The sequence below is a fragment of the Macaca nemestrina genome, chromosome 11 (assembly GCF_043159975.1).
Source record: "Macaca nemestrina isolate mMacNem1 chromosome 11, mMacNem.hap1, whole genome shotgun sequence".
In the NCBI taxonomy this organism is placed as follows: domain Eukaryota; kingdom Metazoa; phylum Chordata; class Mammalia; order Primates; family Cercopithecidae; genus Macaca; species Macaca nemestrina.
Genome location: NC_092135.1, coordinates 131,598,299 through 131,625,911, shown reverse-complemented (window position 1 = coordinate 131,625,911; position 27,613 = coordinate 131,598,299). Strand labels below are relative to the sequence as shown.

The 27,613-nt window shown below is 39.5% G+C and overlaps 1 protein-coding gene across 10 annotated transcripts in view; it reads left to right on the top strand.

The window, feature by feature from the left end:
• LOC105473892 (ubiquitin specific peptidase 40) overlaps positions 1-27,613 on the top strand; it is a 93,877-nt gene that overhangs the window by 58,546 nt on the left and 7,718 nt on the right. For 4 of the 10 annotated variants that reach the window (XM_011728062.2, XM_011728063.3, XM_011728061.2 and 1 more), the window contains 9 exons: positions 5,600-5,636; positions 8,697-8,761; positions 10,487-10,561; positions 13,731-13,857; positions 15,989-16,083; positions 17,753-17,871; positions 19,061-19,126; positions 23,841-24,051; positions 24,192-24,287. In XM_011728062.2, the coding sequence (XP_011726364.2) occupies positions 5,600-5,636; positions 8,697-8,761; positions 10,487-10,561; positions 13,731-13,857; positions 15,989-16,083; positions 17,753-17,871; positions 19,061-19,126; positions 23,841-24,051; positions 24,192-24,287 (891 nt within the window). Of the gene's footprint in view, positions 1-5,599; positions 5,637-8,696; positions 8,762-10,486; positions 10,562-13,730; positions 13,858-15,985; positions 16,115-16,178; positions 16,219-17,752; positions 17,872-19,060; positions 19,127-23,827; positions 24,052-24,191; positions 24,288-27,613 lie in introns of those variants that run through there. The other 6 variants (XR_011610147.1, XR_982562.2, XR_982563.2 and 3 more) reach the window with 5 other exon arrangements.

The window sequence follows — 27,613 nt, the reverse complement described above, 5'->3', positions numbered from 1 at the left end:
GGTTTTGGAATCAGGATAATGCTGGCCTCATAAAATGAGTTTTTAAATATCCACAACTTTTCAATTTTCTGGAGTAGTTTGAGGAGAATTGGTATTCTTTAAATGTTTGGTAGAATTCAGCAGTGAAGCCATTAGGTCCTTGGCTTTTCTTTGGTGAAAGACTTTATTATTGAAAGCATTTTCTCACTTGTTGGCCTGTACAGATTTTCTATTTCTTCATCATTTAATCTTAGTATATTGTATATGTCCAGGAATTTATCCATTTCTTCTATGTTTTTAAATTTATTGGCAAGTAGTTGTTCATAGTAATCTCTTATGATCCTTTGTATTTCTATGGTATCAATTGTAATGTCTGATTTGCATCTCTGACTTTGAGTCTTCACTCTTTTTTTCTTAGTCTAGCTAAAGGTTTGCCAATCTTATCTATTAAAAGAACCAGTTTTTAATTTCGTTGCTCTTTTGAATTGTTTTATTAGTTCCTACTTTGTTTATTTCTGCGCTGAGCTTTATTATTCTCTTCTACTTCTTTTGGGTTTAGCTTGTTCTTATGTTTCTAGTTCCTTGAGGTTCATGATTAGGTTGTTTATTAGAAATCTTTCTTCATTTTTGATCTAGGCATCTATTGCTGTGAACTTCCCTCTTAGAACTGTTTTTGCTGTATCCCATAGGTTTTGGTATAATACATTTCTATTTTAGTCTCAAGGCATTTTAAAATTTCCCTTTTACTTTCTTCATTGACTCATTGGTTATTATTATTATTTTGGTCTTGTTTAATTTCCATGTATTTGTAAGGTTTTAAAGTTATTCTTTTTGATTTCTAGTTTTATACCATTGTGGTTAGAGAAGACACTTGATATGATCTCTGTCTTCTTAAATGTATTAAGACTTGTTTTGTGGTCTAATGTATGATCTACCATGGATAATGTTCTCTGTGCAGTTGACAAGAATGTGTATCCTGCAGCTGTTGATGGAATGTTCTATAAATATCTGTTAGCTCCATTTGGTCTATGGTGCAGTTTAAGTTTAATGTTTCTGTGTTGGCTTTCTGTCTCGATGATCTTTCCATTATTGAAAGTGGGGTGTTGAAGTCCCTATTATTATTGTATTACAGTCTTGTCCCCCTAGAGGTCTAATAATATTTGCTTTATGTATTTGGGTGTTCTGGTGGTATTTGCATATATATTTACAATTATTATATCCTCTTGTTGAATCCCTTTTTTCATTATAGATTATATAGTAAGTTATTATATAATGATCTTCTACAGTGACCATTATCAATTATAATGACCTTTCACAGTTTTTGAGTTAAAGTCTATTTTATCTGACATAAATGTAGCTATTCTTGCTCACTTTTGGTTTCTATTTGCATGGACTATCTTTTTCCATCCCTTCACTTTCAGTCTGTGTTTGTCTTTAACAGTGTGAGTCTTTTTCAGGAAACATATATAGTTGGGTCTTCTTTTCTTTAACCCATTCCGTTACTCTATATCTTTTAATTGCAGAATTTAATCAAGGTTATTACTGATAAGTAAGAACTTACTCCTGCCATTTTGTTAATGGTTTTCTGGTTGTTTTCTAGATCTTTTTCTTCCTTTCTGGTTGTTTACTTCTGTGGTTTGATGGTTGTCTATGGTGCTAAGCTTTGTTTCTTTTCTCTTTCTTATTTGTGTATTTGCTGTCATTTCTTTCTTTGTGGTTACTGTGGTGCTAAGATAAACAGTCTTGTACTTATAATAGACTATTTTAAGCTGTATCCAACTCAACTTTGGTCATATAAAAATACTCTAGAATTTTTTCCCTTCCCTCTACAATTTATATTTTTATTGCCATAGTTTACATCTTTATTGTGTCCTTAACCACTAATTGTAACTGATGTTGTTTTTGACTGTTTTGACTTTAAACCTTCATGGAAGAGGACTGATAGATTTATACAGCACCATTGCAACACTGGGGTATTCTGAGTATGATTATGAATTTACCTATACTTGTGAGTTTTATATTTTCTTGTTTTTTCATGATAGTAATTGTCATCCTTTTGTTTCCAGTTGTAGCACTCCCTTAAGTATTTTCTTGTAAGATTGGTCTAGTGGTGATAAATTCCTTTAGCTTTTCCTTATCTGAGATTTTTATCTCACCTTCATTTCTGAAGGATAGCTTTCCCGGATATAATATTCTTGGCTGATGGTGTTTTTTCTTTCCTATATTACCCCTATTTTCTTCTGGCCTGCAAGGTTTCTGCTAAGAAATCCACTGATGGTCTACTGGGGATTCCCTTATATGTGACTTAATGCTTTTCTCTTGTAGCTTTCAGAATTCTCTTTTTGTCTTTAACTTTTGAGAGTCTTATTATAAAGTTCCCAAAGTGGATCCTTTTGTGCTGAATCTAATTGGGGAACCTATGAGTTTTCTGGATCTGGATGTCCATATCTCTCCCGGACTTGGGAATTTTTCACCTATTATTTAATTAAATAGATTTTCTGTGTCTTTTGTCATTCTCTCCCTGGCACTTCTATGATGAGAAAATTTGTTTATTTAATGGTGTCTTGTTGGTCCTGTAGGTTTTCTTCATTCTTTTTAAATTGTTAATTCTTTTTATTCTTCTGACTGGGTCATTTTAAAAGACCTGTCTTCAAGTTCAGAAATTCTTTCTCTGATGAATTTCTGATTCAGATTATTAATTATTTTTTCTGATTTTGTTGAATTTTAGATTGTTTGTCTATATTCTCTTGTTTATGAATCTCCTTAAGATCATTGTTTTGAATTTCTCTTCAGGCATTTCATATATACTTTTCTTCAGGGTTTGTTACTGGAGACTTATTGTGTTCCTTTCAGAATATCATCTTTCCTTGGCCCTTCATGTTTCTTGTCTTATGTTGATATCTTCACATTTACTTGAACACGTATTTTTTCCAATTTTATAGAGTATCTTTTGTGGGGAGGAGCTTTTTCCTATAGATGGATTCTAGGGTGTCTGTTGGAAATGATGTGTTGTTGGCTTTGGTTCTTGGTGGGTTCAGTAGCATGATCCCTACAGCAGTTCTTCAGCTGTAATCCTCATTAATGATGTGTGCAATTGCCTCAATTGCCTAGGTATGGGTGTTTGTGACAGAGGTGACATGGTTTGGTGGAGGAAAGGAATGATGTGTGCAATTGCCTCAGTTGCCTAGGTTATGGGAGTTTGTGACAGAGGTGACATGGTTTGGTGGAGGAAAGGGTGCTAGTTTGTGCTGAGACCAAGCACAACCTGAGCATAGCTGTGTGTTGGTCTCTCTGGGGAGGGGATACTGCCACACTTGCTACTGGGCTGGGTGCAGGCATGTGTGGGCCAGGCAGCTGTGCAGCACTCTCTCTGGGGAGGCAGGGCCACCACCAGATTGCAAAATCCAAAACTTTTTGAGCACTTTTTGACCCTTTGACATGACACTCAAAGAAAATACTCATTGGAGCATTTCAGATTTAGATTTTTGGATTAAGTTTGCTTAGCTGGTAAGTATAATGCAGAGATTCCAAAAAAATTTTTAAAATCCAAAATTTGAAACACTTCTAGTCCTAAGTATTTCAAATAAGGGATACTCAACCTATAATTGGGACTGGGTGATGGGTATTTGAGGATCATTTTACTATTTTCTGCAGGTATTTTCCCAGATTTTCACTGGACTTTTTAACTTTACATTTTTTTTAATTTCAAGGAAAGAAGCCACAAAACTTTTCAAAAGTTATCTATCTTCCTTTCTGTACTCTGTTGAACCCCTTGCAGGCAGACTTGTTCCTAGCTATGTCACTGAAATAGCTTATGTCAGGGTCATTAGTGGCCTCCACATTACTATGTCCAGTGAGCAGTTTTTACTCTTCATCTTACTTGCTCTCTCAGCAACATTTGTTGTAGCTAATGACTCTCTTCTTTGAAACACTTTTGTCACTGGGCTCCAGAAGACCACAACTCTAGGTTTTTCTTATATCCCACTGGCCTACCCTTCTCAGTTTGCTGTCTCCTTCTCTATCTTTGAGCGTTCCGCTGCCCAGTTCTTAGACTGGATCTCGCCCCAGAACATCCAACTGCCACTTGATTGTCTAACAATCATCCCAACCTAGAACATATTCACAGGAAAACTCCTCTTCTCCCTGAAACATACCTGAAAGAAAGAGAATGTCTGTACAAGGGCCTATGTCATCTGGTTCTCTGGTATCATTTTTGTTTTATTTTCAAACCTCCAACCATTTCCCCCTCTTACTTACTCTGCTCCAGCCACACTGGCCTCCTTGCTGTTTCTGAAATAAGGCCTTTATGCTCTCTGTTTCCCCTTCCTAAAACACAATTAAGTTGATTGCTCCATTATTTGATTGTTTTTCTTAAATACAATATTTAAGACTTTCAGTTTTCTTAGAATAATAAGCTTGCTTTCATTCACCCACCATCTTTTAGTATACTGTGTTTTTATTGTCATTTTCTAAACATTCTATAATTACATTTTAAAGCCTTCTTTTATTTTTTATCATACAAGTAATCATGGATTTCTTCTCACTTTTTAAACGTCTAGGGGATTAAAAGTCCCCCTTGGTTACCACTCTATTCTAGTCCTTTGTCTAGAAGTCACTGTTGCAATCAGATAACATCATCTTATTCACATCAGTAGAGTGTGTGTCCCTCCAGACCTTTGCTGTGCCTATACCAGCATGTGTCTATGTACGTACATACAGAATTGCAGAGTGTGCTTTGCTTCTGTGATTTCTTTTAAATTATAAATGGGATCACTTTGCGTGTATTATACTATAAATTTGTTTCACTTAAAATATTTTAAAGATCTTTTAAGATCAATATATATGAATCTGTTTTTTTCTTTGAACTGCTTTAAGACATTTCCTACTTTTTAAAAAATCTCCCATTAATGTGTATTTTGGTGGGTTTTTTTTTTTTTTGACATTTTTCTCTTATTACAAACAGTACAGCAATGACTATCCTTATTTTTGCTCTCTTTTGCTCTAGTGTAATAGAAATCAAATTGTATTTGCTCGCTTGTCCAAGATTTAATTAGCAATGTTTTTCCCTCAAGAAATTGTTTTAATTACTATTTTTGTTTCAGTTAAACTTTTGTTAATATTGTCTCATTTTTGCATTATGCCATGACATCACAGCTTGCACAATTCTTGTGAGTTTTAATATGGTCAGTTGTGTGTCATGGATGCTATGATCAGTTGTGTTTCATGGATGCTAAATAAAGGCTAATCTACTGTTATAGGATTCAGAGTTTAATGTCTATGAAATTAGCTTGATTAATCATATCTGGCCAAAGACACACAGTTAATCCTTATAGGAAGAAAGTCATGGTTCAAATCTGGGAGTTGGTGGATGAAACTTTGAACTAAGTCCTGCTTGCAAACACTGGAAATTGTTTTTTCCTCGTCCTGAATTGGCGCCATCTAGCCCTTAGAAAGGAAAGCTGACTCGCGTATTATCTTCTTAACTATGTCTATCTTTACCTATTCAAGAATCATTAAATATAGTCAGACTTAAATAGACCTAGGGTCCGAAAAGGGTATTTGTCCTAGAACTGTAATTCAGAAACAGAAAACTAACATTGGACATTGTTTTTCTTTACAGTGTTTAAAGTTAATGCTGGAGAAATCTGGCCTACAAGGTAAGTTACTTACCATGATGACATATTACTTAAAAGCCTGATAAAAATTTTTTGACAATTTTTTTCTCCAGGGTTATAGGAAAAAAAATTTACAGAGTGTGGAGAAATAAAAAGTAGTTTACACTTCCGTATGTACATAATGAATTCTCCTGGTTCGTGTTGGCATGCTGAAAGAAAACTAGTGGTATAGCTCTGAGTAGAGAACTTCGATAGGATCCAGCAAAGGTACAAAGTAGGAATGTTTTACAGTGTTGGTAGGAGTGTAAATTAGGCCAACCATTGTGGAAGACAGTGTGGCAACTCCTCAAAGACCTAAAACCAGAAATGCCATTGATCCAGCCATCCCATTACTGGGTATATACCCGAAGGAATATAAATCATTCTATTATAAAGATACATGCACGTGTATGTTCATTGCAGCACTATTCACAATAGCAAAGACATGGAATCAACCCAAATGCCCATCAATAATAGACTGGATAAAGACAATGTAGTACGTATATACACCGTGGAATACTATGCAGCTATAGAAAGGAATGAGATCATGTCCTTTGCAGGGTCATAGATGGAGCTGGAAGTCATTATCCTCAGCACACTAATGCAGGAACAGAAAAGTAGACACCACATGTTCTCACTTATAAGTGGGAGCCAAACAATGAGAACACAATGACGTAGGGAAGGGAATAACACACATCAGGGCCTGCTGGTGTAGGGGGGGTGTGGGGGTTGGGGAGGGAGAGCATCAGGAAAAATTGCTAATACATTCCAGGCTTAATACCTAGGTGATGGGTTGATAGGTGCAGCAAACCACCGTGGCACACGTTTACCTATGTAACAGACCTGCACATCCTGCACATGTACCCCAGAACTTAAAATAAAAATAAAAAATAAAAAGAAACAACACTAAGTTGTATACCACCTGGAGCTACACAGGTCTTCCACTGATTCCTTTCAATTTCATTGATTCTAAATTTCAGTGCATTCTGTTTCATATCAGTATTTTTGTGGTATAGGTGAGGGAATGTAAAATGAATGAAAAAAATAAATCTAAGATAACTGAAGCAGCTTTCCAGGTGAGATCATGTCAATGAGTTTGATGAGACCTCATTCTGATTTCAGTAGAACACTTTGCTGTTCTCAGACTTCATTAACTTGGAGGCCCGTAGCTTTGTTATCTGGAAAGGAAGTTAAGATGCTCTGGATGCAGGACATTCTTCTAGAAGTTACACGCAACGTCTCACTTAACCTCGACAGCAGTCCTACCATGCAGGGGTTATCACACATGCCCACTTTATAGATGAGGAAGCAAAGGCTAAGAAAGGTGAAATGGTTTCCCCAGAGTTATACAGCAAGTATCTAGGTCATTCTGCTTTCACAACCCAAGTTCTTTTCACCATGCTGTACCGTGAAGTAATAGTGTTCACTTTTAACTTACTGGTGGCTTCTTAAAGGTACTTAAATTGAGTTTTTTAATTAATGTAAACTTTTCTGTATTTAAAGCTAGAACTTGGCTGGGCGCAGTGGCTCATGCCTGTAATCCCAACAATTTGGGAGGCCGGGGAGGGTGGATCACTTGAGCCCAGGAGTTCGAGACCAGCTTGGGCAACATGGCGAAACCCCACCTCTACAAAAAATACAAAAATTAGCAGGATACAGTGGTGTGCACCTGTAGTCCCAGCTACTCAGGAGGCTAAAACAGGAGAATCACTTGAGCCTGAAAGGCGGAGGTTGCAGGGAGCTGAGATCGCATCATTGCACTCCAGACAGGAGTAAAATCCTGTCTCAGAAAAAAAAAAAAAGAAAAAAGAAAAAACTAGAACTATCGATAAAGAAGGTCTGCAAACAAGAGTATAGGGATTCAAAAACTGTGGCCTGTGCTGATAAATATGAGATCTGTTTTATTCTTTGGCTATTTCATGTTTTTGGTGAGTAGGGGGAGTTTTGTGTTCATAAACATTGCTATTATTTTTAATAACCAGGATTTCTTTCTTTTACTGCATTTAACTTTCTTCCCAACTCCAAAAAGTCTCTTTGCTTGCCTATTAGGATTAAAAAAGCAAAAAATTATCTTCTCATTTCACTAGTGCAGCAAGTATTCTGAAAAACAACTCTTTGATTAAAGTCAATTTAACATGTATAAATATTAACTTATACCAACTGTATTAAAATGCTATTCAGAAAGCACTGCACTATGTTTTTGTTAGATTAACTTCTAAGTATATAGGAATAATTTTCTTGTACATACTGACAGTTGCTGGGCAATGTTAGCATCTATTTTCAGCCAAGACACTGAAATAAAACTCAATAATGCTTTGAGAAGGGATTCTATACTTATGTATGTATGTTCATATATGTATACTGATACATGACGTATGTATGTGGGTACACACAAATAAAGGTATAAAGTAAATACTATATTAAGCTGGTGCAAAAGTAATTGCAGTTTTTGCCATCAAAAGTAAAGGCAGGCCAGGCGTGGTGGCTCATGCCTGTAATCCTAGCACTTTGGGAGGCTGAGGCAGGTAGATCACCTGAGGTCAGGAGTTTGAGACCAGCCTGGCCAACATGGTGAAACCCTGTCTCCACTAAAAATACAGAAAAATTAGCCAGGCATGGTGGTGTGCGCCTGTGGTCTCAGCTACTCAGGAGGCTGAGGCAGGCAGAAGAATCGCCTGAACCCGGGAGGCGGAGGTTGCGGTGAGCCGAGATCGCGCCACCATACTCCAGCCTGGGTGACAGAGTGAGAATCTGTCTCAAAAAAAAATAAAATAAAATAAAATAAAGGCAGAAACTACAATTACTTTTGCACCAACCTGATATAATAGTAGCAAGTGTTGTTTTTATTCATGAGTATACAGTTCTTCATGGGAGAGAGAGAAAATCAAATTGAGGAAATGTAATTTCTTTCATGCTCTGGAAGAGACAATTTACTTAAAAACTAATGAACACTTATCAGCAGATTAACCCCTTTTGATATTCACTTTTCCAGAAGGGCCATTCCTGACACTCTTAAAGCATATTCTGAATTTTTTTTTAATCCCGATTTTGACTCCTTTATAGGAGATGCCTGGCATTTACGAAAAATGGATTGGTGCTATGAAGCTGGGGAGCCTTTATGTGAAGAAGTAAGATGATTTCTATACATTGTACTCTTGCATATGATTATATTTATGTCATATTTTCATACAAGGTACCCATTCCACTCATGAGAAAGCTTTAATTACTTTATGTAGGATACAGTTATCTATGAATGGGTGTATTTTACTTTTTTCTTACTATAGTTTTTTGATAAAGGGGAAGTCTCAGTGCAGTGGGAACATTCTGACATCTGTGGTAAACTCCCTTGCCATGAGAGTATGCCTGTAGGAGGCGTAGTTCATGAGAAGGAAGAGAACTTCACAGAACAAATGACATTTGAGCTCATGAAGGAATTTTATAGATACACTCTGAAGTTTTGGCCCCTTAATGTTTTGATCTCAGAGTTTCTCTGTAAGGTAATGGTGGCAGAATTTGTCTTACCAACCATTCCTAAGTTAGGCTTTGGTCCAAATTCTTGATCCAGCCAAACTCTTAGGGTAGGCTTAGGAATAATTTTATCACAGGATAGTTGGAATCTGGTTAGTCATCTTGTTGGTCCACGTAGCATTATATTTCCCAGTTCAAACGCGTAGCCTTAGAAGTAGACCCAAAATAAAGCTCTCTGGGGAGTCTTAGGGAGCTGTGGTCAGCCGCCCTTTCCCCAGTCTTCACCTGCCTGCTTCCTGTTCTGTAAGAAGGGCCACTGAATGCCAGCAGAAGGTTGATTTAGGCAGCTATGCTGGGTCCTTGCACTGGAATGCTCTTTGCTGTTTAGCAGTCAGTAAGTCAATAGCGAGAGGCCCCTCTTGGGGCCTGGCCAGGAGTTTGACTGCCTGGAGTAAGAAGTGGACCTCAAAGCATCTTTAGGACATAAAATTTGGAAGTCAGAAGAATATATTTACCCAAATAGCTTCAGCATGTTCTTCTCTATTAATTCCCAAATTGGCATCAAAGAATTCAGCCAGAAGCCAACTCATTACCCTTGGAACTGGCTTCTCATTCCAGCCTTGCCAGGTATCTTTCCCATCCTAATCTTTAAGAGTGAAATATGGTTTACCCTCCTTATCTTTCATTCTTCATGTTTCCTCTCGGCCTCCAAACTGTCATCTTTTGCACCCCTTCCGTGACCATTCCCATGCTTGGCTCCAGGTCCAAGCTTTCGTATGCCTCTCACCTAAATTATTATGGCTTTCCTGGGCCCAGGCATTCCCTCTTCAATGTCATGCGTATTTCTGCCAAATTGATCTGGAAAATCTCCTCAGAAATCTTGTGTGGCTCCTTTATTTCTATTTCACGTCCTGTGGTTAGTGCCTGCCCTTCCAGTCCGGTGTGACCTCCTGGTACTTTCCACTCGAATCAGTGTGGCCTCAGCGCTTTACGAAAACAAGCCATATTTACTATCAACCTTAACTTGGCCCTTGTCCTTTTTTTAATGAGAAATTCCTTTTCTTATTTTCTCTAGCTTTCCAAATCCAACCCATCTTTTTAGGATGAATTAAAATGTCATCTTCTGTAAATCAGTCTCTCATTTCTCATCTCATCTAGCTTCCTTGCCTCAGATCTTTTGTCATACTTACAGCTTATGCCCCACAGTTTAACAAATAGTGCTGTACTGATTTTATAGTCTTAGCTTATTTCCTGTGTCTTCAATATCTGCTTTATTATTCATTTAATTTTTGAAAAGATAATAGAGGCATGGGGTTTTAAAAAGATCCAATGATCTGTTCCTTTCAGAAGTCATAAGTGACAAAAAAGCATTTCTGTCTTCCCAGGATGCAACACTGAAAGAACTTCTGATATGTTCTGGAGATACTTTGCTTTTAATTGAAGGACAACTTCCTCCTCCGGTAAGATTTTACTTCTGCATAGACATCTCGTAAGTAAAAATTATTGTTACCTGATTACAGAGATGATATAGCCTCATTTAGGGAAAACGGAGAAATTCAGACAGTCATAAAGAGAATAGAGAACTTTCCCCAAATGCTGTCAATCAGATATGTTTCCTAACTTATAAATATTCTCACACAAAATTAAATCAATTATGTATAACTTTTTTGTTTCCTGCTTTTTATATTTGACATTTTAACCTTCTCATAAAATCCAAAAATAATCATCATATCCAAGGTAATGTTTTACTAATTTAATTCATCTATATCCTCATTGTTGGAAACTTACCTTGTTTTTACTATTTTGTTTTTATAAATAGTACTGAAATGAGTCCTTCTGAAAAGAGTTCTAAATGTGGAATTCCTAAGTCCAGAGGTGTGACCTCTTTAAAGCCTTGATGTTATATGCAGTAGCATATGAGAGGGCTCATTTCACGCCCTTTAGTAAGCATTGCATAGCACTACTTTCTAAAACCTATATCGTTTCTTTTAAACTGAGGATGCACACAAAGGTGAACCCAAAAGAGAAACAAATGGCCCCAAATTCCAAGATTCAGATAACTATTTGCTTATGATTAGAAAATTCAGACAGTACAGAAGGCTATGAAATGAAAAGCAGAAATCACTCCTACACCTTTTCTCTCCAGAGAGAGCCACAGTTAGCTGATTTTTCATCATGTATTCTTCTGAGAAGAACATTACATGTATTTGTTTGCTGAAGGCAAATATGTGCATATCCTTTTTAAGTATTCTCTACATTGTTTTACACTTGTTTTGTTTGCTTTTATTCACTTACTGTATCTTGCGAAGCTCCTCACATCAGCACATACACACCTACCTTATTATTTTTCATAACTTTGTAGAATTCTATTATATTTTGTTCAATGGTCTTTAAAGTTAATTTTTGAATAGGCAGTACTCATGATACAAAATTCCAAGTGTTATGAAAAGCTGGGCCAGGAAAAGCAAGTGTCCCTACTGTCTCTGGCTCCAGCCACCCAGCATCCTCTCCCCAACAGGTGGCTGCTTTTCTCTGCATCCTTCCAAAGGACTGTGCTTTTTAATATACACACATACTTGCACACACTGAAGTGTGCTAGTTTTTCCCACCTCATTTTTTATTACTGAATAATTTTAGTAGGTTTATTAAGAGATAAAAGGTAGGCAAGGTGCGGTGCCTCATGCCTGTAATTCCAGTACTTTGGGAGCCCAAGGCAGGCAAATCGCTTGAGTTTAGGAGTTCAAGACCAGCCTGGGCAATATGGTGAAACCCTGTCTCTTTTCAATAAAAATTTTAAAAGTAAAAAAAAAAAACAGAGAGATAAAACGTGTTATTGCTACAACACTTAATTTCAAACAATAAACAATGAGAATGTGAAGACTAACCATGTAAAATATTTTAAATACATAGTTCACTGTGTGTATACATAGCATATACATCCACACATACACATATTTATTCCTTTTTATTTGCACAAAAGATTATTTGCTAGGCAGCCTATTCTGTACCTAGATTTTTTCCATTAATATTTTATCTCCAAGTATATGCTGTAAAGCTATCTCATTCAATTTAGTAGCTTCATAATATTCCATTGTTTGGAGGACTATAATTTATTTAACCAGTCTCTTTTTGAAGAATATTTAGGCTGTTTCCAGTCTTTTGTTGATGCAAGTAACAATGTAAAAAATATATATATAATATATATAAAATACATATATATAATACACATATATATACTATATATATGCGCCATTTTGCTTGTATATATGAGTATATCTACAGGATAAATTCCTAGAACTGAAATTGCACAGTCTTTTTTTTTTTAAACAGGGTCTGGCTCTGTCACCCAGGCTGAAGTACAGTGGCATGATCACAGCTCACTGCAAGCTCGATCTGCTGGGCTCAAAGTGATCTTCCCACCATAGCCCCTAAGTAGCTAGGACTACAGGCACACTGTGCCTGGCTAGTTTTTAAACATTTTTTTATTTTTGTCTCACTTTGTTGCCCACACTGATCTTGAACTCCTGGGCTTAATCGGTCCTCCCACCTCAGCCTCCCCAAAGTACTGGGGTTACAGGTGTGAGCCACCAAGCCCAGCAAAAAATGTTTTAAAGAGGGTCCTTGAAGTTGGTTCATGGTTCTTGGTCCCATAAACAATTTGCAAGAGTATTCTTGCATATATGGCTTTCTATGCATGCACTAGTGTATCAGAATGTAAATTCCTAAACATGGAATGGCTGGGTCAAAGGACTTGCACATTTTAAAATATGACAGGTATAGGCAAATTATTCTACAGAAACTTCTCCGCAGTTTATATTCCTGCTACCAATTTACAAGTGTTCAAGTTTACCCATATTTTCACCCACATAATTGTCTGGTTTTTGACAGTCTGCTAGGTGAAAAAAAATAGAATTTTGTTATTCTGATTTACATTTAATCGAATGAAGGTCAAATATTTGTTAATCTTCACTAATCTGATAAACAGAAAAATATTCTAATGCACATTTCTTGAACTATCTATTTTAAATGTTTTAGGTGGTTAATTTTTATTCTCATCTTCTATTGTTGGAAATTAAGTGCTGCAACAATAGCACCTTTTATCTCTTAATAAACCTGTGAAAATTCTTCACTAACAAAAAATGAGGTGTGAAGAACTAGCTCAATAAGTAAAACTGAAATTACAGGGTATGTGTAAGACAATGGGTTTATTTCCTTTAGTTTGTATCAGAAACCAAACTTAGATCAATGGGCTCTTGCATCTGTGTGATAAATGGCGCTGCTGGGACTGGTATCCTGGGTGAGCAGTGCTTGGACAGCGCCTGGAAACACTGGTATAGTGTGTTCAAGCAAATGCATTGCTCTTGTTTATGCTTCTCATTTATTTTATCTACTAAGATACTTCTAAGCAAGGGACATTTAGTCCAGTCACCCCAAAGTCTGATTTTTATGATTTTAAATTTTTGATTGTAAAAACAACAAGTATAATTTATGACAGTTAATAAATCTAAGAGGAAAAATGGTAAGTTCAAGAACATCTTAGGTCATCAAGATGTTTCTTTCTATGGAAGTGAAAGTGGAGTTTCACTTAATCTTTGTAATCACAGCAGTTAAACATGCTCCATTCTTCAGGGTTTCCTGAAGGTGCCCATCTGGTGGTACCAGCTTCAGGGTCCCTCAGGACACTGCGAGAGTCATCAGGACCAGACCAACTGTACTTCCTCTCGGGGTGGAGTTTGGAGAGCCGCTTTCAGCCAAGGTGAGAACAGAATGGGATTTCAGCAGCCAGTGCATCATAAAGAGAAGTAAATTGACTGCCTGTGCTCTGAGAGTCAATTGAAATATTTATTTTTAAAATGTAAGATCTTGAAAATCAAGGCCTATTAATTTCATAAGTCATTCCAGACATCACATAATAACACCGGGCTATTTCTGTACATGTTCTGTAACCTCTGTAAAGCACTACATATCTTGTTTATTATTATATCAATATATTACACTTTCCAGAGACTTTTATGTATCTCTCAAGATCCTCAGGGCAACAGGGGCCCCATTTATCACCATGTACCAGAATACTGAGTCTTCAACCAATTCTAGTGATGTCATTTTAGCTCACAGGGGCAGAGACCAGGAGTCCACATCCTACATGTCTTCCAATCTTTCTGCCTCAAAACCCTCAGGAACTGCTTCTAGGGCATTTGACGTCATCTCACTGCCTTCTGAGAAGGAACACAGACAAGTACAAGCATGTTATCTTACTCAGCATTCAGCCACACACGTCACGATGGGCAGAAGTCACTATCAGTGAGTTCAGTTACCCTTGTACAAAGAGGAGTTCCACTTCATTATAAAGAAATGGAGCGAGTATGTTTTTAATAGGCCCAACTCTTTAGCTATGTTTTTCTTTTTATCCTGCTTACTTAGTTTTTCTGTGCTTTGAAGTATATTACTTATATTTCTTTTTAATCTTTTCAGCCTCGGTAATAAAATTAATATAAATGAGTCAAATTCTTATCTCCTTATTCTTTGAAGTTAGGATTATATGTATAGAGTAATGTTGAATGAGCTATAAAATTGGCATAAAGTTACTTTTTAGTTGGGTTACACTAGTTCATGTTAATTAATGCTAAAAATGCTTTGGTGATAGAATTCTAGTTACATATAGAATTGGATATAGATTGTAAAAGCATGTTTAATCAGTATGTTTCTACATGAAAGTAAATAAAAGGTTTTTTTTTTGGTAATACATCTGTACACAACACATGGGAAATACACTCATGTGTCACTTAACAACATGAATATGTTTTGAGAAATGCATCGTCGGACGATTTCTTCATTGTGTGAACGTGGTAGAGTGATTTACACAAACCTAGATGGTAGAGCCTCCTACACACCTAGGCTATGTAGTGTAGCCTATTGCTCGTAGGCTGCAGACCTGTACAGCAGCTTATTGTACTGAATACTGAAGGCAGTCATAACACAGTGGCAAGTGTTTATGTATCTAAACAGAAAAAGGTACAGTGAAAATATGGTATTATAATCTTATGGGATCACATCATATGTGTGGTCTTTGACCAAATCATTGTGTAGCATGTGATTATATATTTCATTCTTTAGAATTTCCTAAAATTGTCTTTCCGGTAGTGTCAGCCTGTAATTTCCTTAAGACACAAGAAGAACTTCTTATGCACTTAGTTGACTTCTAATCTCTCTGTAATTTCTTGCCATGCATTAGTGGCATGCTCAGCAGTAAAGACAATTAAAGCAAAAATAAGTGAAGACAGTCTAAATTTAGTTGTCAGCTTTTATATTGTTTTTGATGAGAAAGCATTGTGTTTTTCCCTTTTTTTTAAACAAACTTGGAAAGGCCTTCTTATTGTCAAGATTTCGTTATAAGTAAACATTTATTGGACACTTACTATGTGACATCCATTGTACCGGGAACTGGGAGAGAAGATAGATGGCCTGCCTCCTCTTGAAAATTCTGTTGTTTTGAGGGGGCAGATTAAACATCTGCATATAGGCAGACAGACAGACAGACACACACACACACAGACACACACACGAGGAACAAGTTGGGATGAGTGTTATGAGAGGAAAACAGGAAGCTAACATACAGAATGCAGGCAGCGTATCCTACCCAAAAAGTCCTTTTTGAGGAAGGAGAGAATGTGGAAAAGTACATTCGAGGTAGGGGCATAAGTGTCAAATACCTCATGGGGTTCTGCCTGCTCACCTGCCAGACAGGGCCTCCTCACAAGACTTGGATGCAGAGGCTTTTGAGTGGAATTTTAATAACCTATTTACGACACCAAAACATGGCGGTGTATTTCAGAAACACAAAATAAGTTTCAAGTTCCTTGTAAACATCCCGCTCTGTCCTTTGGAAGGTGCTTCTGTGGATGAGCCTGCGCCAGTTTCTCTCCTCTACTTGGGAGACGTAGAGATCTCAGAAGATGCCGCGCTGGCGGAGCTGAAGTCTCAGGTCAGACTTCTTCCTGCACCAGAACTGAGTGGTAATGTGGCTTCTTCCAGTGAGATATTAATCTGTTCTTCTATCTCCTTTTCCCTCAATTACAGTCGGTTCTGATATGGCATTTGTCATATGCCATGTTCAGTGGTAAGTACCCACAGGCAACACATGCCCGTGGTGCAGACGGCTCCTCGTGGCCTCACTGGTCCCTCCTCTGACAGGCATGCTGTGCTTTCGTTTCAATCTGTCCTCAGTAACTTGCGGCTTTTGTTCATTTTTATTTTTTTAGGGAAACATGGTTTCTTGGAACATTTGTAAAGCATTCACTCTATCCCTTTATTTACATTGTTTGTGTACCATTGTGACCCATGTGTTAAATGTTGTTACGAAACACTGTGTTACCAGTTTTCCAGGAGGTTAGAACCCCAGCTTTATGTTAGGATACTAAACTAGATATTCTAGATATTGTGTTGTTTCTTATGCATTAACATTCACAGAGAAGGAGGGTTTTACCCAAATGGAAAGGCTGGATTAAGTACAACACAGTGTTGAAGAAGCATCCGTCTACTATTGGACTGAAATGAGCATTCCTTTCTTCTCTTAGAGGAGAAAATGTAGGGCCCTGTATATGACTAGTGGTTGTTGATGTTTGGCTTTTGTGCGCCCTCAGTACATGAAATACCCTTCCTCGAGAAAAAGCATACATTGGCTGGGTGTGGTGGCTCATGCCTGTAATCCCAGCACTTTAGGAGTCTGAGACAGGTGGATCACTTGAGGTCAGGAGTTTGGGACTAACCTGGCCAACATGGTAAAACCCCGTCTCTACTAAAAGTACAAAAAAAAAAAAAAATTAGCCTGGCATGGTGGCAGGCACCTGTAATCCGAGCTACTTGGGAGGCTGAAGCAGGAGAATCACTTGAACCCGGGAGAGGGAGGTTGCGGTGAGCTGAGATGGCGCCACTGCACTTCAGGCTGAGTGACAGAGTGAGACTCCGTCTCAAAAAAAAAAAGAAAAGAAAAGAAAGGAGAAAAGAAAAAGCAGACAGCCTTATTCTCATGAGAACAAGTGGGAAGATACTTTTTTCCTAATATTAAGTTGAAAGATATAAAGTTGCTGTTTTTAGGTCAAAAAATGGATGAATATTGGTAATTTTAGAGGCTCCAACCAAAGTATATCAGTAGGGGCTAAAAGTGATCCCTTCAGAATTAGAACAAGCAGTTTGGGCCTACTGATTGCAGCCAAAGATTGTGAAGTATTTCAAAATCAAAAGCTGAGTCATCAGCAAACACCGGTGGAGAACTGCATTGGCACGGAAGAAGGCTGATGAGTCCCTAGCTATACTATTAGCTCTGCCCTGGTGAATTCTACTCACATGGAAGTTAATTCCAAAGTTTCATTGTTTAAACATGATGATTAAAAAGACGCTTTTGACTCAGCTTTAGAGATAGGGAACTCACTTCTTTCTCAAGCTGATTTCAGTGCAGAGGAATATGAAGACCTCTCAGGGTTAGTGTCATTTAAGAGAGAGAGATTCCTGTGACTTTTTAAATGATGTTCTCATTACTTGAGATACTCCTTCCCTGAGGTGTCACTGTGTAGTGCTTCGTTTTTTTTCTAAAACAGTATGTTTTGAAGAGTGCTTTTTAAAACCATTGGAGAAATGTCTGTTTCTTTTTCTAGGCCATGACCTTGCCCCCATTCCTGGAGTTCGGTGTCCCGTCCCCAGCCCACCTCAGAGCCTGGACAGTGGAGAGGAAGCGCCCAGGCAGGCTTTTACGAACTGACCGGCAGCCGCTCAGGTGGGTTCCTTGCTGGACAAGGAACAGCAACGCCGTCCCTCTCTGCTGCTGCCGCACTGGCTGGTGCAGGACATGGAGGAGGAATGCGTCTTCTGAGCTGAGTGAAAACAAAGCCCATTCCTGGTCATGCCATGCTTATGACTTGGGTGGCACTTTTCATCATAAACTCCAGCAAGACTTCAGTTTTCCATGTTAAGCATAAATGTAGTGTTGTATATTTTTTCTATGCTCCAGTGACTGTGACATTATATAACTTAAAAGCATTTGGAGTGAGATGGAAAGTAGGAGCAGCTGTTTCTCACTGAGAAATGTTGGATTCAGCTGATCCTCCTTCCGAACCTTTGAACTTAAAGAGCAGGTTTGGGTCATTTCCTTTGCAAAAAGCAGCCCTGAGGCTTTCTTTCTATTCTTTCTGTTCTTTCTATTCTTTCTCTCTTTCTTTCTCTTTCTCTTTCTCTCTTTCTCTCTCTCTCTCTCTCTCTCTCTCTCTCTCTCTCTCCCCTCCCTTCCCTCCCTCTCTTTCTCTTTCTCTCTCTCTCTCTGTATCTCTCTCTCTCCATTTTCTTTCCTTTTCTTTCTTTTTTTAATAGACAGGGTCTGGCTCTGTTGCCCGGGCTGGAATGCCGTGGCGTGATCATGGCTCAACTACAGCCTCAACCTCCTGGGCTCAAGTGATCCTTCCACCTCAACCTCCTGTGTAACTGGGACCTCAGGCATGTGCCATGACACCAGGCTAATTTTTTATTATGACGAGGTCTCCCTGTGTTGCCCAGTCTGGTCGCGAACCCCTAACCTCAAGCAATTCTTCCACCTTGGCCTCCCAAAGTGCTGGGGCTACTGGCGTGAGCCACTGTGCCTGGCCAAGGCTGCTTTTAATCAGCTCTGATTACCACCCCAAAGTGACTGGCATGAGAATCTTAACCCCGGCTGAACAGAGGGAAATTTCTTTGGCAGTTTGGCCATCTTCCCAGAGCCAGACCTACATGTTTAGTAAGAAATGACTCAAGTATCTAAATAATCACCACAGCAAGGATTCTCATTTTTTTCCCTTTTCCAAAAGTTTGGGTGTTCTTATAAGTACTCAGAAAACAATCCTTTGCTTAAGAAAAAAGCTTAAAATTGGGGGAAAAAAATTCAAGAAAATTAAATGTTATGTCACTCAATACTATCTTGTTTCACTTATTATCAGGGAATATAAACTAGGACGGAGAATTGAGATCTGCTTAGAGCCCCTTCAGAAAGGAGAAAACTTGGGGTAAGAAAGTCTACTTTGCATCTAAAGTGATACACACATATCTTAACATAGTTTGCCTTTTTAAGGTTTAACAACTTAATAGTGTAGTATTTTTTCACTGCTTCTAAGTAGCCTAGCAACTTCAAACAGAGCGTGTTCTAGAAATATGTATGTCTGGCATCTAAAACTTGGAACTTATTCTCCCATAAAAACAGTAAGGGAGAATTAATTTTTCAGTAACCACCAGGTGCATATTGACCCAATGATGACCCTGAAGTGTCAGCAAGAGACCCACCCGCAGCTGTCATCAGTGTGTCAGACAGTCCACCGTCCAACGGATTTATCATCGTCCTGTCACTCTGCCCCCTTATTCCACTTTCTTCATCCTAGTATCACCTGACATATCTCTACTTACTAATTTATGTGTATCTGTCTTCCACTACTAGAATATAAGAACTTAATTTATTAATTGCTATATCCTCAATACCTAGAATAGTAATCGTGCCCATGTCATAGTCAATAATTATTTATTAAGTAAAGATGCACCCAAAATTGTCTACAATCAAACCATCTTGTTCTTTTTTCGCTGTAGGAAAATATTTTGCAAGTCCTTTTGTAAATATCATGAACTATTAAGATTTGCTCTACCTGTTACGATGTGAATATCCTTCTTTTGGTCTGCTTGTGATATGAGAAAGTTCTCTTTCAACCATGTCTAACCTGTGTTTAATTTTAGTGTTTTTATAAAAATGCATTCTTTTTTTTTGTTATTGTACTTTAAGTTCTAGGGTACATGTGTACAACGTGCAGGTTTGTTACATATGTATACATGTGCCATGTTGGTGTGCTGCACCCATTAACTCGTTTACATTAGGTATATCTCCTAATGCTATCCCTCCCCACCCCCCCACAATAGGACCTGGTGTGTGATGATCCCCTACCTGTGTCCAAGTGATCTCATTGTTCAGTTCCCACCTATGAGTGAGAACATGCAGTGTTTGGTTTTCTGTTCTTGGAATAGTTTGCTGACAATGATGGTTTCCAGCTGCATCCATGTCCCTACAAAGGACACGAACTCATCCTTTTTTATGGCTGCATGGTATTCCATGGTGTATGTGTGCCACATTTTCTTAATCCAGTCTGTCACTGATGGACATTTAGGTTGATTCCAAGTCTTTGCTATTGTAATAGTGCCGCAATAAATATACGTTGTGTGTGTCTTTATAGCAGCATGATTTATAATCTTTTGGGTATATCCCCAGTAATGGGATGGCTGGGTCAAATGGTATTTCTAGTTCTACATCCTTGAGGAATCGCCACACTGTTTTCCACAATGGTTGAACTAGTTTACAATTCCACCAACAGTGTAAAAGTGTTCCTATTTCTCCACATCTTCTCCAGCACCTATTGTTTCCTGATTTTTTAATGATTGCCATTCTAACTGGTGTGAGATGGTATCTCATTGTGGTTTTGATTTTCATTTCTCTGATGGCCAGTGATGATGAGCATTTTTTCATGTGTCTGTTGGCTGTATGAATGTCTTCTTTTGAGAAGTGTCTGTTCGTATCTTTTGCCCACTTTTTGATGGGGTTGTTTGTTTTTTTCTTGTAAATTTGACTGAGTTCTGTATAGGTTCTAGATATTAGCCCTTTGTCAGATGAGTAGATTGCAAAAATGTTCTCCCATTCTGTAGGTTGCCTGTTCCCTCTGATGGTAGTTTCTTTTGCTGTGCAGAAGCTCTTTAGTTTAATTAGGTTCCATTTGTCAATTTTGGATTCCGTTACCATTGCTTTTGGCGTTTTAGACATGAAGTCCTTGCCCATGCCTGTGTCCTGAATGGTATTACCTAGGGTTTCTTCCAGGGTTTTTATGGTTTTAGGTCTAACATTTAAGTCTCTAATCCATCTTGAATTAATTTTCATATAAGGAGTAAGGAAAGGATCCAGTTTTAGCTTTCTACTCATGGCTAGCCAATTTTCCCAGCACCATTTATTAAATAGGGAATCCTTTCTCCATTTCTTGTTTCTGTCAGGTTTGTCAAAGATCAGATGGCTGTAGATGTGTGGTATTATTTCTGAGGGCTCTGTTCTGTTCCATTGGTCTATATCTCTGTTTTGGTACCAGTACCATGCTGTTTTGGTTACTGTAGCTTTGTAGTATAGTTTGAAGTCAGGTAGCATGATGCCTCCAGCTTTGTTCTTTTGGCTTAGGATTGTCTTGGCGATGCGGGGTCTCTTTTGGTTCCATATGAACTTTAAAGCAGTTTTTTCCAGTTCTGTGAAGAAAGTCATTGGTAGCTTAATGGGGATGGCATTGAATCTATAAATTACCTTGGGCAATATGGCCATTTTCACAATATTGATTCTTCCTATCCATGAGCATGGTATGTTCTTCCATTTGTTTGTGTCCTCTTTTATTTCACTGAGCAGTGGTTTGTAGTTCTCCTTGAAGAGGTCCTTTACATCCTTTGTAAGTTGGATTCCTAGGTATTGTATTCTCTTTGAACCTATTGTGAATGGGAGTTCATTCATGATTTGGCTCTCTGTTTGTCTGTTACTGGTGTATAAGAATGCTTGTGATTTTTGCACATTGATTTTGTATCCTGAGACTTTGCTGAAGTTGCTTATCAGCTTAAGGAGATTTTGGGCTGAGACAATGGGATTTTCTAAATATACAATCATGTCATCTGCAAACGGACAGTTTGACTTCTTCTTTTCCTAACTGAATACCCTTTATTTCTTTCTCTTGCCTGATTGCTGTAGCCAGAACTTCCAACACTGTGTTGAATAGGAGTGGTGAGAGAGGGCATCCCTGTCTTGTGCCAGTTTTCAAAGGGAATGCTTCCAGTTTTTGCCCATTCAGTATGATATTGGCTGTGGGTTTGTCATAAATAGCTCTTATTATTTTGAGATACGTTCCATCAATACTGAATTTACTGAGAGTTTTTAGCATGAAGGGCTGTTGAATTTTGTCAAAGGCCTTTTCTGCATCTATTGAAATAATCATGTGGTTTTTGTCTTTGGTTCTGTTGATATGATGGATTACATTTATTGATTTGCCTATGTTGAACCAGCCTTGCATCCCAGGGATGAAGCCCACTTGATCATGGTGGATAAGCTTTTTGATGTGCTGCTGGATTCAGTTTGCCAGTATTTTATTGAGGATTTTTGCATCGATGTTCATCAGGGATATTGGTCTAAAATTCTCTTTTTTTGTTGCATTCTTAATACAAGTTGTACTACCAGAAATAGTTTCCTGGAAGGGAATTCTAGCATCAGATGATGTGGGAATTTTAAACCTCTTAAAATAGTTAAATATTTTCTCAGGCAAGTTGTTCCAGAGTATGAGTATTTATTTTACCTCACCCACAAACCATTGTTGACTATTTCATCGTCTAGGTGTTTCCTAAATTGATAAATGAAAGATGATTATCTTGTTCTCATTTGCTCCAGTGCTTTGATAACTAGTAAGTTCAGGCATTTTTGCAAACTGTATTTTGTGAGTGCATGAATGAGTTATTTCGAGTATTTTGCCTGCTCCTGTAATGAAGTCTAAAGGAAAAGCTCTCTTGGAATTTGTGTGAGGTCTTTATGATTTTGACCCTTTGTCACAATGGTTGTAAGCAGTGTCGGGTTTTGATAGACACAGTGCCTTTGCCCTTTTGAAGAGCAGCTGTGTGCCTCCTCAGGCCCCTTCCATGGGCTCTTCTGTCCTTGGCCAACTTCCAGGGCACTCCTGCTCTCAAGGAGGCCTCTAGTCCCTCCTGTTTCTCTCCAGCAGCCTCTGTCCTCTCCTTGGCAACTTCAGCATCTGTGCCGATGCCCTTTCCGTCCTCTGGCTGCACTGTGCTGGGCTCCGGGCCTGGGCCTCACTCCCTGGTCAGCAGCCCCCTCCCCCATGGGGACATGGGGCTGTGCAGCCTCTGCTCTTGCACTCTGTGCTCCCCTGATTCCATGGGCCCACATCTTCCCATGAGCTTTCTTTCTTACAGTCATTTCATTTCTCTCATTTTGTCACCTCTTTTGATGGTAAAAACACTTAACAGAAGTATCGAGAAACCATTCATTGTCTCAGCATCCTAAGAACCAGTCTTCATTTCCCCTTGCTGCCTTCCAGTTCTTACCTATAGCTTTTCCTCCATGGCCTGTGCTGACCTCTGCACGCCTCTGTTCCTCCTGCCTTGCTGAGTGTTGTTCTTTCTGCTCCTCCTCCTAAGGTTTCCCATCTCCCACAGCTGCAGTCTTGTCTGTCACCCACCCCATGTCTCTCTTCCCAATTCCAACCCTCAGGTTCTTCTCCCTGGCTACCTCAGCACCTCATATTTACAGCCCCCAAAGTCAAGGGCATAACTGCCTACTTCGAGCCTGCTCTCCTCCTGCTGGCTGCTGGGCTATCAGGCCAGGCCCCTCTCACCCTGTCCCCCTCCGCCACATCGTCCCTGCTCAGGCTGCCGCCTCTTTCCTTTTCTCTTGCACTGAGGAAGGTTTCCTACCCTGTCTGGGGGGCTCTGCTGTGGACCAAGAGTGGGATCTTCACTTCCGCTCTTCATCAAGGCTGAAGGAAATTGAACTGTGAAATAAGAGTTTGCCACTAGCATCCAGCATTTAGGGAAAAATCTCTCCTTATAAAAACCAGAAAAGCTGGAGGGGAAGCTTTGCCCACTATGCCTCAAGTTACCACGTGGTTTTGTTTGTTTGTTTGTTTGGATCTGGCACTTGACAGTTTTCTGGTGCAGCCCCCAGGACGTGCTGCTGAGGACACAGGTGCGCATCCCTGGTGAGAGGACCTACGCCCCTGCCCTGGACCTGGTGTGGAATGCGGCCCAGGGCGGGACTGCCGGCTCCCTGAGGCAGAGAGTTGCTGATTTCTATTGTCTTCCCGTGGAGAAGATTGAAATTGCCAAATACTTTCCCGAAAAGTTCGAGTGGCTTCCGATATCTAGCTGGGTAAAGTTGTGGGGCTGACTCAGAGAAATTGGGGCTTACTGGCCTAGCAATGAGGTTATGCAATTTTTCACGGTGATGGAGAATTTAGTGAGAACTTGAGGTTGAGTTTTGCTTATTTAAGATGTTTGATTTTCCCATAGAACCAACAAATAACCAAGAGGAAAAAGAAAAAAAAACAAGATTATTTGCAAGGGGCCCCATATTACTTGAAAGACGGAGATACTATTGGTGTTAAGGTAAGTTGTTTAACAGCAAATTTACCACTTTGACAAGACACGAGGGTCACATGATTTTACAGAGATGTTTTATTGAATCTTTAAGACACAGATAATCCCATTTTATACAAGTTGTTTCAGAGAATGCATAAAAAAGAGGGAAAACTGGACAGCTGACTTTCCAAGGCCACTGGAGCCTCAGCATCCAAACTGCCAAGGACAGTAAAATACGATACAGATCAGTTTCACTTCTGACCATAAATGTAAAATTCTAAGTAAAATACTACCAAGTTCAGCCCTGCAAGTATGTTTTTAAAAAAACTGGCCGGGCACGGTGGCTCAAGCCTGTAATCCCAGCACTTTGGGAGGCCGAGACGGGCGGATCGCAAGGTCAGGAGATCGAGACCATCCTGGCTAACATGGTGAAACCCCGTCTCTACTAAAAAATACAAAAAAATAGCCGGGCGAGCTGGCGGGCGCCTGTAGTCCCAGCTACTCGGGAGGCTGAGGCAGGAGAATGGCGTAAACCCGGGAGGCGGAGCTTGCAGTGAGCTGAGATCCGGCCACTGCATTCCAGCCTGGGCGACAGAGCGAGACTCCGTCTCAAAAAAAAAAAAAAAAAACAAAAAAAACTACTGTGTGTGGCCAGGCGCGGTGGCTCATGCCTGTAATCCCAGCACTTTGGGAGGCCAAAGCAGGAGGATCACAAGGTCAGGAGATCGAGACCATCCTGGCTAACACGGTGAAACCCCGTCTCTACTAAAAATACAAAAAATTAGCTGGGCGTGGTGGCGGGCGCCTGTAGTCCCAGCTACTCGGGAGCCTGAGGCAGGAGAATTGTGTGAACCCGGGAGGCGGAGCTTGCAATGAGCTGAGATGGCGCCACTGCACTCCAGCCTGGGCGACAGAGTGAGACTGCATCTCTAAATAAATAAATAAATAAATAAATAAATAAATGCTACTGTGTGACATGATGTCAGAGTAGGTCATCCAAGGAATGTGAGGAGGGCAGCATGAAGAATAGATTATGTAAGAAATAATCCTGCCAGACTCAAGAGATGCAGAAAAAGCATAAAATAAAATTTATTATTAAAAACCCGATGTTCATTCATGACTTTAAAAAAGAACTTAGAGCAAACTAGGAATAGAAAGAAACACCTTAACCTGATGCACATATCTACCCAAAACCTCTAGCAGCAGCACTGTGACAGCTTCAGAAGCTTCCATTTTCATGAAAGTGGGGCCCAAAGTAAGGATCCCCTAGCCGCCCCTTCTGTTTCACACTGTACTAACCAACACAGACAATGAGTTACCTCCCTCCCCACCAAAAGAGAAGTAAATAAAAATTGAAAGAGCAGTAAAAGAAATGTGAAAAGGAAAATATAAAACTGTTCTTACAAAGGAGATTCAAGGTCGGGTGCGGTGGCTCATGCCTGTAATCCCAACACTTTGGGAGGCCGAGGTAGGTGGATCACTTGAGCCCAGGAGTTCAAGACCAGCCTGGACAACATGGTGAAACCTGGTCTCTACAAAAAAATACAAAAATTAGCAGGGCGTGTTAGCATACACCTGTAGTCCCAGTTACTCAGGAGGCTGAGCTAGGAGGAACACTTGAGCTAGGGAGGTGGATGTTGCAGTGAGCCGAGATCGTGCCACTGCACTGCAGTCCAGGCAACAGGGATCCTGTCTCCAAAAAAAAAAGAAAAAAAAAAAAAAAAGGAAACTCAAGAGACTACACAGATAAATGATTAGATCTGATAGAGGAGTTCAAAAGGTTCCAAGATGAGTATAAAACCTATACAAAACCTTACTTGGCAGTGTTAAAGGAAGCTTCTGTTAAGCCACGTCATGTTCTTGGAAGGGAAAGCTCACAATAGTAAAGGTATCAGTTCTTCCCAAGTCTGTAAATTCAGTGAAATTCCAACGAAAATCCACATAGATTAGATCAAATAAAACTAATAGCATAAATTCATACATGAGAGCAAAGGACCAAAGAGCTAAGATTTTATTTTTTTGAGACAGCATCTCACTCTGTTGCCCAGGCTGGAGTGCAGTGGCATGATCTCGGCTCACTGCGAGAAGAAAAGGACAGGGTCCTTGCCTTACCAAGTGTTGACTGTCACAGCTGTGACGACAGTGTAGCATGCAGGCACGGGTAGATACGCAGGCTCATGGACAGCGTGGAAAGCCCAGAAACAGAATCACAGATGTAAGGAAACGTGACAGATACTTGAGGTAACATTTTAAAATGGGTTATTCAATGAATGGTGCTGGGAAAATTAGTTATCTATGTAGGAAAATCATATTCATGAATTTTCATAACCATAAAATAAATTTTATACAAGTTGAGTATCTATGATTCAAGATGCTTGGGACCAGAGCTGTTTCCGATCTCAGGATTTTTTCAGGTTTTGGAATATTTGCATTATACTTAACGGTTGAGCCTCCCTAATCCCAAACTCTGAAATCTGAAATGCACCATTGAGTTTCAGATTTCTGGATTACGGATGCTTGACTTGAATCAGCGTCCGGCCCCATAAAACCTGTACTTACCTCTGCTCACACCATAGTCAACAGGCAATCCAGTTGAGGACTTAAATGTGAAAAGTACTCATTTTCGATCTTGTCTTCTATTTTTTTATGTTTTGAGATGGGGTGTCACTCTGTCACCCAGGTTGGAGTGCAGTAGCGTGATTTCCACTCACCGTAACGTCTGCCTTACGGGCTCAAGCGATCCTCCCACCTCAGCCTCCCAAATAGCTGGGACCACAGGCACGTGCCATTACGCCCAGCTAATTTTTTGTATTTTTGGTAGAGACAGGGTTATGCGGTGTTGCCCAAGCTGGTCTTGAACTCCTGAGTTCAGGCAGTTCACCTGCCTCAGCCTCCCAAAGAGCTGGGATTACAGGCGTGAGCCACCACTCCTGGCAAGAAGGATTTCTTAAACAAAAAGTGCAAACCATAAAAGAATCAATAAATTTCATTACATTAGAAGTGAGAACTTTTGTTCATCAAAGGAAACCATAAAAAACAGTGAAAAGGGCCGGGCGCGGTGGCTCAAGCCTGTAATCCCAGCACTTTGGGAGGCCGAGACGGGCGGATCACGAGGTCAGGAGATCGAGACCATCCTGGCTAACACGGTGAAACCCTGTCTCTACTAAAAATACAAAAAAAACTAGCCGGGCGAGGTGGCGGGCGCCTGTAGTCCCAGCTACTCAGGAGGCTGAGGCAGGAGAATGGCGCAAACCCGGGAGGTGGAGCTTGCAGTGAGCTGAGATCCGGCCACTGCACTCCAGCCCGGGCTACAGAGCAAGACTCCGTCTCAAAAAAAAAAAAAAAAAAAAAAA